The sequence below is a fragment of the Canis lupus genome, chromosome 2, assembly GCF_048164855.1.
Source record: "Canis lupus baileyi chromosome 2, mCanLup2.hap1, whole genome shotgun sequence".
NCBI lineage: Eukaryota > Metazoa > Chordata > Mammalia > Carnivora > Canidae > Canis > Canis lupus.
In genome coordinates this window covers 62,872,208-62,887,150 of record NC_132839.1, presented here as the reverse complement: position 1 = coordinate 62,887,150, position 14,943 = coordinate 62,872,208, and the positions used below count along the sequence as shown (strand labels likewise).

At 50.7% G+C, this 14,943-nt stretch overlaps 1 protein-coding gene and 1 long non-coding RNA gene across 13 annotated transcripts in view; one reads left to right on the top strand and one right to left on the bottom strand.

Moving 5' to 3' along the window:
- Positions 1-14,943, top strand: part of ADD1 (adducin 1) — an 86,729-nt gene that overhangs the window by 69,866 nt on the left and 1,920 nt on the right. For 3 of the 12 annotated variants that reach the window (XM_072803770.1, XM_072803788.1, XM_072803771.1), the window contains exons 10-15: positions 974-1,318; positions 3,833-3,934; positions 4,607-4,696; positions 5,435-5,527; positions 10,230-10,386; positions 12,703-12,801. In XM_072803770.1, the coding sequence (XP_072659871.1) occupies positions 974-1,318; positions 3,833-3,934; positions 4,607-4,696; positions 5,435-5,527; positions 10,230-10,386; positions 12,703-12,801 (886 nt within the window). Of the gene's footprint in view, positions 1-973; positions 1,319-3,832; positions 3,935-4,606; positions 4,697-5,434; positions 5,528-10,229; positions 10,387-12,702; positions 12,802-13,378; positions 13,432-13,474; positions 13,510-14,943 lie in introns of those variants that run through there. The other 9 variants (XM_072803777.1, XM_072803786.1, XM_072803781.1 and 6 more) reach the window with 9 other exon arrangements.
- Positions 10,258-13,822, bottom strand: LOC140620057 (uncharacterized). Its single transcript, XR_012019786.1, has 2 exons — positions 12,936-13,822; positions 10,258-12,418 (listed from the first exon to the last, which is right to left on the bottom strand). It is a non-coding gene; the product is annotated as an uncharacterized lncRNA (long non-coding RNA).

The following is a 14,943-nucleotide window of genomic DNA, read 5'->3' as shown; positions in this document are numbered from 1 at the left end:
TTAGTCCAGCCCAAGGGCTGAGGGCTGTTACAGTGTGTTACAGAGGTGTTAACTAGTGGGCCCCATGTCCTAAAGCCCTGGTGAGTGGTTATGAGGCAGAATCGAAAGTTGAACTCAAACATTGATATGTTTAAAGGTAAAGTAGTTTTGCCAAGAACTAGTTGTCATGAGGTAGACTTGTTTGGTCTTCCCCAAAGATTGTCACAGTATCTAAACTTTGTCTTAAAAGGTAAAAAAAAAAAAAAAATTAACTAGGTTGATCAATACAACCTATACTATAGCCAGCAGCAAGTAAGCCTTAAGTATCTAGTTTATTAACTTTCAAAAACTGGACACACCGTATAAACAATACCCAAATCAAAAGCTGGCCGTGCTCAGGCGCCTAGCCCAGCTGGCTCAGTCAGTACAGCATGCGACCCTTGACTTCAGGGTTGTAAATTCAAGCCTCATGTCGGGCATGGAGCCTATTTTAAAACAAACAAAACAAAACACCCCAGCAGCACCTCAATACCTTTCGTCTTCCTTTTAGGCACTTACCTCACCCCAAGGGTGACCATTGTTTTATCTTCTAATGACAAAGATTGGCTTGCCTCTTTCTGTCCTTTTTATGAGTAGAATAATACAGGGTGTTCTTTCCCATTTGGTTTCTTTGACTCAGCGTCATATTTGTGAGATTCATCCTAATGGTGCCTGCCTTAGTAATGGGGTGTTTGCTCAGATTCCTGGGCCCTACTCTGTGGCGTAGATCTTCCTCAGTTGGCCCCGTTGAGGGTTGCTGGCTCTTTCTGATCTGGGGCTGTTAGGAATAGGTCTACTTTCAGAATTTGGGTGAATATCCTGTGTCTCTGCTGCCCTGCAGCGTTGCCGGGTGTGCACACGTCTAGCTTTTCTAGGGGATTCCACACAGCTTTCTTAAGTGACACTGTGTCAAAATCTGGAATAGTGACTGTATTTCCATCTCTTTGGATCCTAGGGTTACAGAACTGGCTACCCTTACCGATACCCTGCTCTGAGAGAGAAATCTAAAAAACATAGCGATGTGGAGGCTCCTGCGAGTGTCACAGGTTACTCTTTCGCTGGTGACGGGGACCCAGGCACTTGCTCCCCTCTCAGACACAGTTTTCAGAAGCAGCAGCGGGAGAAGACAAGATGGCTGAGCTCTGGCCGAGGTGACGATGCTTCCGAGGAGGGGCAGAATGGAAGCAGCCCCAAGTCGAAGACTAAGGTGTGGACGAACGTTACACACGATCGCGTGAAACCCTTGCTGCAGTCTCTCTCGTCCGGTGTCTGCGTGCCAAGCTGTATTACCAACTGCTTGGTCTGTGCCTACCTTACTGTTCATAGTTAGATGATGTAGAGCAAGTTGGACAGCTGGGGCTTCGGAGGCTTTGGGAATCCAGCCCCTCTGACTCAGATTGAAGGCAAACTTTCTTCATTAACCTTCTTTAGCATCAACCAGAATCTGTCTGCTTGAAACTGCTTAAGATCTGTGGTTGGGCTCCAGTAATGCCAGCATCACCTAACTCACAGTAGCAGGGATACTAAGTAACTTACCTGTTAACCCACAAGTCAAGCTGCCGTTTAATTCAAATTGTATTCAAGGAATCCTGAAACCTCATGCACAAAATGGTAGTTGAGTCTTGAGCTGTGATTTTAGTGTTATTACCTCCAGCCATTTTGCAAAATCACTGCAGTCTGTGCTTTAAAGTCTTCCGTGCTTTCTTAAGCAGTTTGCCTCTGGTCTCACAGGTGTTTTATCAGCTGACCTCATCCTTTCTCATTAGCCTCGTGCCTCACTTGCTGTCCCAAAGCCTCCGAATGCTCTAAGCCAGCTGCCTTGTGCATGGACTGTTGCATGTGAGTAGATGGCCATAGTGGTGAGTCATGTGACTCCTGCTGGGTGTGGCATGACCTAAGTGCAGTGCAGGCCATCTGCAGGCACCAGCGACAGACCCTGCCAGGCGTGCTTTGTGCGGTAGTCACAAGCACTGCCCTGAGAGATACTCTGCTGTCCTGGTGCTCACATCCCATGGGGACTGGTCTTCACCACCCCCTCCCTTGGCTCCTGCGCCACAGAGTAGGGCGCCCACCCCTGACATGGGGTCTTGTGAAGAGACTGGGGCCAGGGCAGGCTTCTTTCTGCATGACGCGTTCTGCAGGAGTCCAGGTGATGTTAGGTCAGAGGGCCTCAAACAATAGGCCCCGAGGAAGCAGACGGGGTCTCCCTTTCCCTAATAACAGTGTTTTTACTTTATAGATTTATTCCAAAGAAAGCAGCTCTGTCTTCCCCAGGTGGCTCTGGTGAGAGAGCCTTTGTGCTCCTGAGCAGACGGGTCATGTGGGCAGAGACTCTGCGTTCGAGCCCGTCTCTCCTCTCCCTCGCCCTCCCTCTCTCCCTCTCCTTCGTTTTGTTTTTCTTTTCCAGTTTCATTTGTTTTGTTTATATTTATTTTACTTGTTAAAGGGGTGGGCCTAAAAACCAACTTTCCACTGCTGATACCGATACATAGTGCTGAGTCGCAGTGCTGAGGTGTCCCCAAGCACATGTGTAGTAGCAGCTGTGAGCTGTATTTGCTGTTGGCTTGGGGATACACGAGATCACGTGAGGTGTCTTGGGGAGCCGTGTGTGCCCATTGAAGGGGAGGTCTCGTTCCGCAGCTAAGTGTGTTTCTTACCGTTGCGGAACAGTGCACGCTCCATGCTGTGCTCCCAGGTTGGTATGTGAACTCACCGTGACTGTTCTTAAGTTTCAGACATGTTCAAGCTTCTGAGGTTATTGGGTTAATGTTTTGACTAAAACGTATGTTTAATAAAAAGCTGGAGTTATTTTTATCTGAGAAGATAATCATCAGTGAGTACCTCCCAGCTCATGCCCATCCCACATTTCCCTTCACAGCGGCTAAGCATCGGCCAGTTCTGTTGCTTTCTTTAAAGCCTTATGGTTTTTGGCTACCCTCCTGCCTCCTTAAAGTACTCTGAAAGGCACACCATCGCTGGCCTTGTTTTAATGTTCAGTGCCCGCCCATGCCGGAGAATTAGAATTTGATGAAAAATCTCCTATTTAATCAGAGATCAAAAAAATCCAGCATGTGAAAGGCGCGGTGTGCTGATGCTTCGCACTGAAACTAAAACAGCCTTATGATGAGAACTCATGGAGTGCTTTACATTTGTTGGGGATATTTTTGTAACGCTCTAAAGTATTAAGTTATATAAAATATTCAGCATCACCAAACTCTCCACTGGGCAGCCACCACGCACACCCGCACAGTGATTTTCTTGAGTTGAGCAGGCTCTGCCGGCATTCCGATGCTCTCGTTGATCTCCATGCAGAACTTCGGTGATGCCCACTTTTGCCCACAGTGCGGTCTTTCCCTCCACCTGGATGGCAACATCACATTGCTTTTCATGACCCTGCCATCTCATGCTACCAGCGGCTTTGGCATTAATGACTCTCAGGGCAGTGAACCAATGTGCTCTGCAGGGTCTCACACACACACACACACACACACAAACACACACACACACACACACACCCCGGCCCTGACTAGTCCACGGGAGTCACAGAGCATCGCTCTGTCATCAGCCTGTACTGGGCCCTAGTTTTCCACTAGGCCTTGTGGATGGTGTGTGCTGGTCAGTCACGACTTGGCTTCCTATTTGCACATGCCCTGCCCTGATCCCCCTGCTGTGGTGACAGGAGGTGTGGTCATTGGTTCATTCTCTGTGATGTCCATGCATGACCAGGTGTGAGACACATTGGACAGATTGGATGCTGTGGTGTCATGTACTGTTGTCCCAATTCTGACTTTTCAACTGTTCTTGATATTTGCAGTGGACTAAAGAGGATGGACATAGAACCTCCACCTCTGCTGTCCCTAACCTGTTTGTTCCATTGAACACTAACCCCAAAGAGGTCCAGGAGATGAGAAACAAGGTGAGTATCGGTGGCTGTCAGCCCTCAGTGGAAATTTGCATGTGAGCAGAAGCAGCAACAGGTTGGATGGGGTGCAGAGCGCACTTGCCCCAATGGATGGCATCTGCTGTCACTGCTTTTGCGGCAAAGGCCAAGTCTTTTCACTGCTTCTGCTATTGTGCTAACAAGTGTGATGTGTGAGTGACAGTCTGGGGCCCTGTGGTTCTTGAGCAGATGCTTGCTCAGCTCACATGGCAGGCAGGATTGGAAGCCAGAGAACCTGTTTCTGGTGAGAACAGCCTTTGCCCCTGCATTCTAGCGTTCACTTATTGAGCTGTGAATGTTTGCTGGTTAGAACATGAGATGTACCAGTGTTCCGGGTGTCGCTATAACATGGGCACATGGGGAATGTTCCCGCTCAACATAATGAGTATGGTGAGAGATCTGTGCTTACCCAAGCCATCTAGAAAGTACAGAAAGGAATGGATTAGTCCATCCCCTACGACTCAGGAACTTCTCAACAAGCTGGACTGGCAGCATTGGGTGGGCACTATGGCCATGTGGGACTGTGAGGGCCAGGTACAGAAGTGCAACTTGGGTGTGGTTCTGGGGCTCCAGTGCCCAAACAGTGACTGGAAGTCACAGGGAGGCTTCTCTGTACTGTTAATGTGTTTCTCCTTCTTGCATCCTCAGATCCGAGAGCAGAACTTACAGGACATTAAGACGGCTGGCCCCCAGTCCCAGGTTCTGTGTGGTGTAGTGATGGACAGGAGCCTAGTCCAGGTGAGAGCTCAGAATGTCTGACGTTAGTGGGTGGTGCCTCTAATGGCTGTCTACTCCAAAATTATTCTTGAGTTGGGAGAAAATGACTCAATGAGGTAAGTGTTCTAGGCAACCAGTTATCTCCGTGAAAAATCCTCACGATAAATAACCCTGCCACTTTTCCTGAAGTTGTAGACTGAGCATAAGCATGCCCACGGGCCGCGTCCTCCCCCAGCCCTGCTCCATGCAATGCATGCCTGCGTGAAGGTGGCATACATGCCGCCTGCTTTGGGACCTGGATGTGCCCTGATTTTAGCAGTACACTGGGGAAAAGGCTAGAAGAGGGCGGGTTTAATGGACTTTTTGTTCTCGTGTACACATTGCTATCTGCAATAAAGTGCTGCTTGGGGAAAAGTGCTTACAGAGGGCACCTGTAAATGTGAACCGCATTTACATGCCTTTCTGTAAAGGGACTATACTTCGTGGCCCATTGAAGATAATCATGTAAGTAGTTATCTCTGGAAATGAAGTTGCCACTGAATGCGTTAACCACGACTGCAGGGTAGGTGACTGCTTTCCGAATGTGGTCAGCCGGGGTCCTGGTTGTGTGGTCTGTGCTTGCATGTGGCACCGCCATCACCACTGCTTTCATGTGGACGGCTATCTGCTGCATGCCCTCAGCTGGCTCCACCCTGCGCTCTCAGTTGATACTTCAAAGCTGGGCCTGGTGGGCTCTGATGACTCAGTTTACTGTTGCAGGACGCACCCCTCTCTGACTGTACGGAGACAATCGAAGGGCTCGAGCTCACAGAGCAGACCTTTAGTCCTGCTAAACCCCTCTCTTTTAGAAAGGTACTCACTGCCCTGTCCTCACCACCTGTCAGCACGCGCCGCACTCCACCTGCCCGACCCCACCTGTCTGCTCTCGCCAGCCACTGTCTTACTGATGGAGGAGCTTTAAATTAGTTTCTGAGTTACTTGTGGGGTTGTGCAGAGGTTCTCTTCTGCCTCTTCTTTAATGAAGACAATTTTACAACTGTCATTATTCCACAAGGTTGCAGAGAATGGGCCCATCTTAATGGCGTGGTGCCTTTCTGAACTTGTGCACGTGACTTTGGGTAGTGCATGCTTTTGGGTTTTAGTTTGCCTTTTATAAGATGCTGATTGCAAAAGGCTCGTGTGGGCAGACCGTGGGCAGTGGCAGTGCTCCTCTGTGGCCTTCTACCTTTGCTTGCTCAGCTGTGACTGCACGTGGAGTGGACCTGGCAGCGGGAGGGTATGTGATTTCAGAGGAATAGGAAAGAAATCAGACCAGTTTTTATTGATGAAATATATTTCTTTTTTTCCCTTAAAAACTTAGAGATAAATTTTTTAAAGTTTTTTTCTTTTTTTTTAAAGATCTTATTTATTCATGAGAGACACACAGAGAGGCAGAGATACAGGCAGAGGGAGAAGCAGGCTGCATGCAGGGAGCGCAATGTGGGACTTGATCCCAGGACTCCAGGATAACGCCCTGGGCTGAAGGGAAGTGCTCAACCACTGAGCCACCTAGGTGTCCCAGAAAAGATTTTATTTATTTAACTTGAGAGAAAGAGAGTGAGTGCATGAGCAGTGGGGAGGGGCAGAGGGAGAGGGAGAAGCAGACTCCCCACTGAGCAGGGAGCCCAACTCAGGGCTCAAGCCTAGGACCCTGGGATCATGACCTGAGCTGAAGGCAGACACTTCATCAACTGAGCACCCCAAGCGCCATCCCCCTCAATGATTTTTAAGAAGTGGTGGTGGGGAGACACAAAACTTTGAAGTTCAAAGTTGTCGTCTGTGTATATGGATACCAGAGGTGGCAGGTGGGAGTGTGTGTGGTGTTACTTGCCCAGGCAGAAGGAGACTTCCTGTGAGCATTTGGGCTGAGGGTGTGCTCCTTGGTGCTGAGGGCGGACATCCTGAGTCTTAGTCATGTTTACCCTGTGTTTAAAGGAAATATAGGGGTATCTCTTTTTGACTTTGTGCGGCTCCACTGAGATGCAGGTATCACTGTAGTGATATTCCAATTGCCAGAAAGAAGCAGATTTGTATTAAAGGTTCTATATTCCTATGTGGAATTCCCACCCATAATGTTATTTTGCATACTTCTGTATTAATTCCACGGGTCCTATTTCTCCTTATTGATAGAATGTGTTTCCAGCTTCCTTTCTTGGAGGAACTCTTCAGAGCAAGGGAGAAAGATGTGCTTGTTTTGCATATCTCAGTTCTTTGGCCTGTAAGCTGTTGTGATCTTGTGAGTTCATATTTTTTTTCCCTCAGATGTGTAATGGTGTGCTGAATCCATGAGCCTAGGGGGCAGGGGACTTAATGTGCAGTGTCCACCTATGGCTGTCACCTGTCACTCTGCGGGCAGAGCTGGTTGGAGCAGTCATTGCTCTGCAGTCTCTCTGGCCCTGTAGCACACGTAGTGGTTTCTGCTTACACCCTGTCAGTGCTCTCTGAAAGGTGGGCTGCATTTAAAGGGGGCTTTTTTGGCTGGGTCCTCAACTAGCCCCAAGTCTGTTGTTGCTCTGGCCATGTCAGGCTTGGCTGTGTGTCATGTCACCTGTGAGTGTTTCATGAAGTATAGACACAAGCCCTCCCAGGCCAGGAAGTCCGAGTCGGTGGGAATGGGACTCCTGGCAACTGCAGTGTCCTCCTCACGGTGTGAACACCGCACTCTGTGTGAGTGGTGCATCCAGGTGGGGTTACGTCAGGAAACTGTGCCCAGCCCAGCTGAGGTGTCCCTGTCCCATCCCTAGATTCTCCTTCCCGCTTGCGTTTTCTCCAGCACCCTTCTTCTGGGGCTCACATGTGCACCCATGGTCTTTCTCACACTGACTAAGCAGATTTCATGTCTATGTTGAAAATATGATTCTGCTCTAGGCCTTGACGGTCCCCACGTCTTTTGTGTGGTTCTCAAAAATGCAGACTGTATTGCTCCTTCTACAAGATGGCGCTGCTTGCCTGCACTTTGAGTTTCCCTTTGACCGAGTGAAAAGGGCTTTGTTAAATATCCTAAAAATGTCCTTTTTCCTATAAGCAGGTGTATGGATCCTTGCATTCCATTTGAGACTCTGAGGAATGTGTGTTTGGGACATAGGAAGTTAGGGCTTTTAAGAAGGACTTCCCTTTGCTTCCATCTCTCCCTCCCTGACAATGGCCGTCCATTCAGAGCAGTGTTGTCTTCTGATGGAAGAAGGGGCTGTGAACTGTCAGCCATACCCTGAGACTCTGGTTCCGAAAGGAATCCTGAGTTCAGCTGAAGGCTCTCTTGACCCCAGCACGCATGGCGCCTGCCGGCACGTAGCCTGAAATAATCTGGTGCCTTCCGGACTTGGTTACTAGTGAATCGAGCTGTGAGACATCAAGCAGACAAGTTGATGCTGAAAGCTACCCTGTGCAGGCAACAGTTGCATCTCCCTGTTCTCCATGTTCCCCTGCACTTGGGCCATGGCCTTCCCATGCTTCGGACTGCATGGTAGAAACAGCAGGGGCCTGAGCCCACCTGGCACACTTACTTGGTAAACTTGTTGAACAACCACAAGTGTGTGGCCCGACACTAAGAACGTGAATTCCAAGCTGAGTGGGTTTTACGGAGGAAAGCCTGATGTTCGGAGAGGTTGGGTCATAGCCGTGTTCATATTGCTCGCCAGCTGCCTTCACCAAGTGCAGAAGGAGTTCCTGGGCACTGGGTTTGCTTAGAGCCTCTGTTCTGTGGCTAGAAGTGGGGGAAGCAGCAAGAGCCTCCATGTAGCCTGCTGGTGAGAGCAGCTGCCTTCCATCCTGCTTTCTCAGCCCAGGCTGCTCTGCAGGGGCCGTTTCCTTCTGCATCCCAAGCCTTGCTCCATTTCCTTCCCCCGCCCCCTAGAGAACAGGGTCCCTCTGTCCCCTAGTCTGTTCTGAGCCTTGGTGTTGGTGGCCACTTGGCTGTTGGCTGAGGAACTTGGAGGAAGGAGGTCCTGTATGGTCAGGTGTCTCTGCACAGGAGGGGCTTTGCTTATCCACAGGTGCCTCTGTGGCAGGTGATTCTTGGTATTTTATTCATTCCTTGATTTGAAATTTTAAGTTAATTGAAACCTTTCTCTCAAACCTCATGTCACCTCCTCATTTTATTGGCCATGATACCAGGATGCAGGTACATTGGGCCAAGTTGCCCTTGATTTACAGACCGGCTCAGCTGCTGTCAGCCACAGAGCTGGAGCCTGTGCTTAGGAATAGGCTTCAGTGGGCAGTGAGTGGCAGGCAGGGATTCAGTTCCCTGTCTTGGGGAGACAGGGCTGCTTCTGAGTGAAAGGCCAGTTGACTTTGGGTCAGCATTGGTCAGAAGGAGCCCCCCAACCCCGACCATCCAGGTCATCTTGAATCTTGAGGCACTCTGAGCAAAGGTGGCCAACTCCAGCAGGTTCTTTGCTTCTCCTCCCTGGCTCTGTGGCCATGGTCAATCCTGGAGTGCGCTGAACAGCTGTGCTTCAGCCCAAGCTCCCTAGGCTTTGTCAGGGCAGCAGGTGTCCCAGGTGAGCTGGAATTTCCCCAGCACTCAGTTTGGTGCTGTCTCTCGGGCACATTGCTCGAGTGCTCTCTCTGCTGTTTGGCCCTTACTGAGGGGAGTATTGACAGACCCTGCCTAGTATCCGAATTTTGGATTCTGCTACTGTGGTTTGTTTTTGGAAGCTCCCATTAAGTAATGGGTGTGTGTGTGTGTGTGTGTGTGTGTTGGCTAACTTTCTCAGAAAATGAACCCCTGGCATTTGAGGGCCAACCAGGCTGGGTGGTAGGGCACAGAGCTGTGCTAGGGCAGGTGAGTGTAGGCAGGACTTCCTGCACCCCAAGGTTGCCTCCCTCATGGGCTCTTCCTTCCAGGGCTTCCTCCCCACCCCACCCTTCCCAGCTGGGGCTGCCTCCCTGCCAGCCACCCTTGTGCTCTGCTTGCTTGCTTTTCTCTTTCTTTCCTACACGTTCTTGGTTTCCCAAATTCCTCAGATATACTGGTATTTTCGGACTTCCTAAAAAATGTCTTTGTTTTGGGACGAGATCCAGGAGCTAGTTATAAACTCAACACATAGTTAAAAGAACAGAACTCAGTCTGCGAACTTAGAAAGTAAGCAGATCTCCTAGCATACCTTCCCTGACTTGGGATCCTGGATGTTTTCTGATGTCCGGAGGAGGGCAGTGGACTGACAAGTCAGCTCTTCCATCCCTGGTGGGAAGGAGACTGCATTCCTCTTGAGGTGCTGTGTGCCGTCCATCTGCACTTTGGTGCCTCTGTCTCTGAAACCTGAAGGACTAGGATTGTTTTCTCCTCTTAATTTGTTTTGTAGCTTCAGAGTTGTGTTTCTCTGTGTCTGACCACTGGAGGCTGCTGCTCAGCCTCAGCCTCAGGCCCGGTGTTCCGGTCAGCCCTGGATTCCCCCAGACGGCTGTGTGCTCCGAGAAGTTTGCCCACCCCGCCTTGCCTGCAGCCTGGCCTGGGAGGGGGGAGAGTTCCCTCAGGCAAGGCTTCTCCAAACCACCTGTCCCTTTTCATCTGCAGGGGGAGCTTGTGACAGCCTCCAAGGCCATCATTGAGAAGGAATACCAGCCCCATGTCATCGTGAGCACCACAGGCCCCAACCCCTTCAATGCGCTCACTGACAGAGAGCTAGAAGAGTACCGCAGGGAGGTAGAGCGGAAGCAGAAGGGCCCGGAAGGTGAGTGTGTGCACATCCTAGGCACTCAGCGTGGGCTACCTGAAGCCAGAGAGGCTGCCCTGCCAGCACCTTTGTGCCCAGGTGTTGATGGTGACTGATGAGGACAGTCACTTGCAGGAAAAGTCAGCCCTGTGTGTGGTTAAGATTAGAATGTTAGGGCACGTTTCCTAGTTCTGGGGGGGTCAGAAGGGGAAGCATACTTGTAGAACCGTCTGCTCAGGAGGGACCTGCAGACCAGCTGTGTAAGACACTGTGTGGGAGAGCTGGACTGCTCTCTTTCCGCACAAACCATGGAGGTCCTTCTGGGCAGGGCGTGATCACAGGCTCATCTGCCAGCATGTTGACTGCTCTGGCACATTCCCAGGCTAAGTGAAGAGTGTGGCTACATGCTGGTGCAGCCTTTATTTCTCCTGGTAACTAACTTACTGACCCAGGACATCATCTTTTTGTAAAACAAAATGCGACTATTTTGGAACAAATGAGAGTGAATGACTCTTAAGAGCCAGAACTTCCTGGAGCAGTTTCAAACTTTACATTTTAAAAAGTAGATCCAAGAATTTTGAGAACCTAGCCTCCCCCTGCTTTGGCCAAGAAGGCACAAGCGGTCTCTTGCTTTCCCTGAGCACCTTTGGCTGGTTACCAGGAAGGCCCTGGGCATAGACACCCCCAGCCAGGAGGTTCAATGGTGCGTCCTCAGGGCCATAACTTCCAACCCCGGTCTTTGTACTAAAGCCTCAGCTTTTAAGCAGGGACCACAGCTCAGCTTGCTCCCTGGGAATCAGCCTTCAGGAATGGAAGTCCTGCAGTGTTCCATAGCCCTGGGTCCATGGGGATTGTCCAGGCAATTACATATTGTTCTTCAGATAACCTCTGATTTGTCCCGATTTAGGTTCTTTTGGTCTGGTTTTAGACCAGCTAATGCATTTTGTAGATGCTGTTGATATTTGTGTTGTGCAAAAAATTATTATTGAATAATTGTTTTCCGCGTGTGTTTACAGCATCACTGCCTATCCCTTTCTGTTAGCTGTGCATTAGAATTAAGATTACCACACATCGAATCAGGATGAGCCCGGTGTTCCGGTCACATCGCACTCCACTTCTGATCATTGCCCTTAAATGGTACAAGTAGCCCTGCAGAGAGCTGTGTCTGTGCTGTTGCCATAAGTCCCTGCCCCAGGGTGGTACATGGGCCTGAGCTCTTAGTCTTGTCAGTGAATCCCAACTCCAGAGCACACATGTTTCTGCCCTTTGGACCCTTCCAGTGTCTGGGAAATCTAGATTATAAGAAAATGTTTTTTGAGTCAAATCACAAGACACATGGGAGTTTCCTTACACATGAGGCTCCGCGAGGAGCAAGGTTTTCAGCAGTTGAGTGGATAGGATGGCTGTGACCATGCTCTGATCAAAGAGCTGGCAGATCAAAGAGCTGTCAGCAGTGGGAGTGCCAGCTGAGGGGCACTGCCAGGAGACCCCTGCCCGGTGCTGGTGCTGGCCCTTGGCAGGGGGGCTTTGGGGGCCAGGGCTCCTGTTGAGGGAGCTCGTGGGAGATGGAAAGGCCTTTGTTCATAGATCTCTGGCTTCAGGAAGGTGGGTTGGCATCTCTGTGAGATCAGAGGCCTTGCCGATTGATTATAGCTGCTTGTTCAAAATACGAGACCTAGTGATGTTAAGCTACTAATATAAAAAACTTAAACGGGAGAAGGAGAGTCAAGGAATTAGGATACCATTATACGTATTTTTCCGTAAGTGAGTAGACTTGGAATTTTCTGGATTCTGGGTCCTGGTACCTGTAGTTTTTCCTCTGGTCCTCATTGGCATATTTTACTTCAGAAAATAAAGTTACAGTTGCCAAGTTTAAATTACTGATAGAAAATGCTCTGCATAAAAAACGCAAACCAATGTGGTTCTCATGTTCCATCCTTTGAGGTGGCAAGTCGGGTAGGGTGCCTGGAACCCCAGGCTGCTGGCTCAGTGTGGGGAGGGGCTCCTCCCTGGAGTGCAGGGTCACAAAGTGGTTCTGGCATAATTCTTTCTGGAATAAGAATGGAGATGAGTTTTGTATACAAAGTAGGTTGAATCTTACTGAGATTCAGATCCACACCCCAGTCACAGTCGGCTTCTTTGTTCCGTTGGAGAGATGAAGACGGCATGGCCATGGGCCCTCCTTGTTTCTCAGATGCACCTGAGAAATGAGAAGCCTCAGCTGCCGTCTGCAAGGCAGGCGGGTGGACAGAGCAGGGGGGCTCTGTCTGCGTCTGAGGAGAGTGAAGGCCTGTGGTGTGTGAAGCCCTTCACTATGTTTCTGTCACTCTGCAGAGAATCTGGACGAGACCAGAGAACAGAAAGAAAAGAGCCCTCCAGAGCACGCTGCTGCCCCCCACACCCCCCCCAGCACCCCTGTCAAGCTTGGGGAAGGTGAGCTCCAAGGGACAAGTTTGTGGCCGCCCTGCTGGGGGAGGGTGCATGGCCTTGTGTGGTCCAGTGTCCGCCACAAGGGCCGGACTTTGTGTTCTGTCCAGAGCGGGGGAGCAAATGAGTGTCCGTGTTACCCTGACAGTGGTGGGGAAGCGTGCATTCTCGTAGAAACCAGCATGTCACATGGCTCCGAACTGGCCCATCTCCCTTGCTCCTGTTTTGGTTCTGTCCTGGGGAATAAAACGGATTTATTAGTAAGACGTCAGGGCAGGGTGGGAGGACAGGCTTCAAGGGTCGGATCTCACCTTCATTTATGATGCCAGCTCTGCCCACTGCTTACACGTTTCTTAAACCTCACCCTCTGGAAGTGTCTACCATCATGTCTGGGCTGCAGGACCGTGTGTGGCCTGCTATAGTGACAAGTCCATGTCGTGCTGGCCTCCACTGGCCCCTCAGACCACCTGCTGCGTGTCTGTGGGCGTGTGGCCCTTGTGTCTGTCCCTCAGTCTTACGTGTTGTGCTTCCTGTGCCTGTGGGGAGCCTGTGGCTCGCCTTCCTCCCCACTGTCTGTCCACAGAATGGCTCAGCCGTTCTTCTGTAACCCAGTGGCTGTGACTGAATGCCTAGATTCTCTCCCTGTGCTTTTCTCTTCCTGTGGCTGCGTTACAAACAGGAGGTGGATGTGCTAAAGAGTACCTGTTACCATAGTAAGTACCGCCGCGTTTGGCCCTCTGCTGCTTAACCGGAATTCCCTGTGCTTTGCCTCATTTTCCTGCTTCTTTGTTGCTTATTAAGTTCTGTTTTCTGTTTATTCAAAATAAAGGTAGAGCCCCCCCAGCCCATCCTTTCTTGTACCCAGTTCCTCCATCCCAGGCAGTGGCATCTTGGTGGGGGGGTTCGGCCACCCCAGAGTTGGATGGTGGGGTTGTGGGGTGGGCCCCGGAGCCTCCTGGAGCACTCTGGGTCTCAGGGGTTCCAGAGCAATCCTGTTGCCCTGCTCCGCCTGTGATGCCTGTGATTGCTAGGCGGTCGGTAGATCAGACACATGTAGGAGAGGTTCTATGGCCGGGGCTGGGGTGGGGTGGGGTTTACCTCCTGCTGCATGTAGGTTGCTTGGGTTTGGATCTTTGCTTAAGCTGAGTGCTTAAGCATCCTTGGGGATGAGGCGGGAGAGTGTTGTTCGGTGCTGTTTCTCAAGTGACATTTGGTCACTTAAAGTTCCCTGGAGGCACCCATGGGCAACCTGGGCACGCGGGGTGAATGCTAACTTCCTCTTGCCCCCGCTGAGTAAGGACATTTAACTGTCCTGGGACAGAAGGTGGCCAGGGGCCAGGCTAGGGTGGCCACAGCCTCCCAGAGCCAAAGCACTAAGTGTTTGGGGCCTGGAGCCTCCAGCGCTAGCCATGTGCCTCACCCGCACTGAGTCCCCTGTGGGCCTGCGGCTTCATTCTCCGTACTGAGGTTTAGTGTTGCCTAAGCAGCCGGTCCCTTGTAATTCTGTATGATGTTTTTAAAAATTTACAAAACTGGTTTCCCCCTAGTCAGAGCCCATGTAGACTAATGTGCTGATAGGGCATTCCCTGGGAACTCCCCCGAGGCTGTGTCTTTATGGCGCCTCCCACTTTGCCCTTTTAGTTTCCACCTTCTGGGCTGAGGCTGGCCTGGCTCTTGACCCCATCTCTTACCTTGCAGTTCCTCTCCCTTCTTTCATTCTCCAGCCTAAAATGATTTCATTCTGTTTGACGTTGGTAGCGCCCATGGGGTCTGGGAGCTAACTCTGGTTTTCCATGGTTTTCTCCTTGCGGAGACCAGGTGCTGTGGACCCAAATTTAGGCCTCATTTCAGGACTAATACATGCTCACAGGGTTCTAGAACAAAACCTTGGTCAAGTTGTTGTCCTACTGCAGTCCCCTCTGCTTGCGCACCTTTGACCGGAGCCCCCAAAGCCCCAAGACTGGGTCTGGGTCCACAAAGAGGAGCTGGAAATGGCCCAAGGCTACATCTATGTTTCGTATGATGAGCCACATCCAGCCCTGACGTAGAGTAGTCCTTTGTCAAAGTTTCTCACTCTTGTTGCAGTAGAAGCCCCTAGAGCCCAGCTCTGCGGCCGTCTCTGTGGGGCGCTGCCTCTCCCGGGCCGCC